Source organism: Anopheles nili, chromosome 2, assembly GCF_943737925.1.
Source record: "Anopheles nili chromosome 2, idAnoNiliSN_F5_01, whole genome shotgun sequence".
Classification (NCBI taxonomy): domain Eukaryota; kingdom Metazoa; phylum Arthropoda; class Insecta; order Diptera; family Culicidae; genus Anopheles; species Anopheles nili.
In genome coordinates, this window is record NC_071291.1 from 6,621,164 (window position 1) to 6,624,392 (window position 3,229).

The 3,229-nt window shown below is 46.9% G+C and overlaps 1 protein-coding gene across 1 annotated transcript; it reads left to right on the plus strand.

Moving 5' to 3' along the window:
• Window positions 1–938: 938 nt before the first annotated feature.
• LOC128732275 (uncharacterized) lies at window positions 939–2,833 on the plus strand. Its single transcript, XM_053825456.1, has 2 exons — window positions 939–1,256; window positions 2,024–2,833. Exons 1-2 carry the CDS (start codon window positions 1,129–1,131, stop codon window positions 2,331–2,333), a joined length of 438 nt encoding a protein of 145 aa, XP_053681431.1. The 5' UTR covers window positions 939–1,128; the 3' UTR covers window positions 2,334–2,833.
• Window positions 2,834–3,229: the final 396 nt, after the last annotated feature.

Sequence of the window (3,229 nt, forward strand, 5' to 3'; positions counted from 1 at the left end):
TATTGATAATGCCCCCTCGAAGGTTAGTGCGAGACAAAAGTAATATAAAGATTAGACATGCATGGTAACAATCCACCAACAGGCTATGAAATCATTTTACATTCGATCCACATCGTAACGGTATAAATTCTGCAAGGTGTGTCTCCGCAAATCTAAACCGAAATGAGGGTTAAGGCTACTTTTTTACCAATCAGCTTTGATTGATGCAGTAACGATAACGTATTGCATTTAAGCCCTGTTGCGTTCCTGGAACAACATATTTAAAAATGCTGCAAAAATACACGATAAAAGCAACCAGCTGCTTATCTGTTCTACAATCTTTCTTGTGAAATTCTGCCTAAACCTTTGATAAAATTATCATCTTCTACAAGCATGTACGCGATAAAAACAACTGGCATGAAACAAAATCTACAAACAGCCCCTGCAAGTGAGTGTAGTTAAACAATAAACGGTAATTCAGTGCAATGTTCAGTGTCGCAATGATAGCGATTCGGCGGTATAATTTTGTTCAATTTTTTTGGTAATTTTTTTACCAAAATTCCTAAATTTCTCGCTGTCTCCTTCTCTTGGAATGAAAGCCAGCCAAAGGGCAAAGTACCGCGGTCATGACCATGAAGCGAATTTCAAGGATCGCGCCTTCCATCACTCGGCGGTCGTTATCACGCGTGCCCCTAGCGTTACAACGTAACGACTGCCGACATTCAGCATTCCTAACGCGTGACGATCGTTAGTGACGCGTTCCAGTCTTTGCATTGTGCGCCTTATCACGTTAGTCTGGACAGCCTCTCGCTCTCAGTGTAGGCTGCGCGAGATGAACCCAGCAGCCAAAATGAACTCTGCCCGAGAGCGATCGTTGTGAGATCAACCGATCTCGGTTCGTTATAAATTCTGGCACACCCGCGGCCATGCAGGCTAAACGGAATCAACGCAGCGTCCCGGAACGACGTCCGAGCTACGAGTGCCGAGTACCGAAACCAGCAGCGTAGCATCGACCCCAAGATCGAGGCTCGTATCTGTGTGCGGTGTGCAATTTGTGCCGAAACCAGAAACCCGCAGAAGGAATTCAGTGCCGACAAAACAAGACACACATTAAGATAGAAAGGAAGTAAAACAAAATAGCAAATCAAAATGACGATCAACGAGCGAACGTCCTTGCTCCCGAAGGAGTACCAGAAAGCGTACAGCATCGCGATGCCGCAGGACGACGTGAACAATAATGTCAGTGCGAGCCTCGACAGTGGCGTCCTAAGTGTGTAGTAAGTATTGCGATTAATAACACCTCAACTTAGTTGCTTAAGCTCAGTGAAATGCGTTTACTCAAGGGAGCAATGGCAGCCGAGCCTTTGTCTCAAGTGCCCCGTGTGTGTAACACCAGTGCGCAACAGCGCTCCTTGTCATCTTGTGCAAGCTTTGCTAGTTTTGTTTTATCATCTCCATCCATCTATCGATCTCACACGCTTCGGTTGTTCCAACATGCTCGACACTAAGTGGAGTGATGTACCGATCAGTGTTCGACATTATTTGCAATCGATTACGCGCCTGCTCCATCATTGTCGATCGTTATCGTCCCGCGGGAACGATAAGCGGCCAGTTGCAGCGTTTGGTTCGGCACATTTGAAGGGGATCACGTTTGTCGTACCTAACAGGTGGTGCTAATTTTTAACAACCTCTTCGATAACATCTCCGCGTTTGTGGTTGTGTTTGTACGTACATCTAACGCCGTGGGGGCATCAAGTGGGGTTTTCTTTTTTGCAATCTTTTATGATCTGGAAGATAAACGCTTTCCGTGAAAGGTGACTACACTGGTAGAGGCTTTAGCGCCTTATCAGCTTAGATCCGCATGGTGCAAAGATTTTCCGTCGGGTGACCGTCGGTTGTAATGCAGTTACAACGGTCATTAATGAAAATCAACACCAATTAGCGATAATATTTGGTTATAAGGCAGTAACGCAAAGCCCCGAAATGCAAATGTCAAAAGCACGATGGCGATAAAACTGACCTAACGCTTCCATGTTTCTTTCAGTGACAGCTACGCCCTAACGAAGGATGAACTGAACAAGTACATCACCGATCCGTGGTGGGTAAGGATGCGTTATGGGTGTTTCGCGACCTGCTGGATCGTCTGCCTGGTGGCATTGGCCATCTCGCTCTACATTGCCGTCGATGCCATGCTCCACGATCATTGTGGTGTGTCACACGGCAACGACACCCTTGCTCAGACAACTCTGCTGCCCAGCAGCACAAGCTCCACACCATCTAACCTGCCCGGCGTGGACACCAGTACGCCTCTACCAACGATCGTGTTCACGCTGCTGAACCAGCTCGCCTCGTAGATCGCAGCCGGACCAGCATGTCTACTGCACAACCCCACTGTGATCCCCGACGATACGTGATCTTCAGTCCGTGAAGAGGAGACACGTCACGGCGGTGCACTTATTTATTGCCACCATCCTATCCACATCCACGCAGAGATTGTAGGCGGTCATATCGCGTTGCATCGAGTGCACCGATCACGTGTTCGATCGGGCAGCGGAAGGACCGGAAACGATAGCGCACGCGCGCTGCGACGGTGTCGGATCAAACCGGTATAATTGACTTGACTCGAGGGCAGCCCTTGGAAGCGAACGCAATGTTCTACGGGGCTGGTGTAGCAACCGCAGGAATGCTGGAACGCTTTTTCGCTGCTGTCCTCACCATTTAGCGCTAGATGTACCCGACAGGGCGTCTTACACATCGCCACATTCATAGAGTGTAGCGGTGCTGCCTTGACGTGACGTGATCGACACGGTTGGTCGACTAATCTATATCCGACTCGCATTACTATAATCGATGTTCAAACGAAATAAACTAAATATGTTTTACTGTGTATGATGTACGTATAATGTTTATTCAAATCTTCCCTGCGGCAAACGCCATCGAAAACAGATTTTATCTTTGATAACTTTAAGCCTTAGCATTCCGTTGCCTTCGCCAAAACAATTCTAGATGTATAATGGGTTTTTAACTTTAGGATTTTTCCGCTCGTTTGTAAAAATTCCTCGATGGATGAAAGGACAGATTTTCCAGCTTTACAGTGTCCGGGCCCTCGAATGGTAGTATTTTTTGGCTCATTACCAAATAATAAATAAATTCCACCCAGGAGCAGAGTACATGATCGTGATGGAGTGGAAACCGACACCAAAACCACCTACCCTCGTAAGTATACTTTGACCACCTAACATCCATTAAA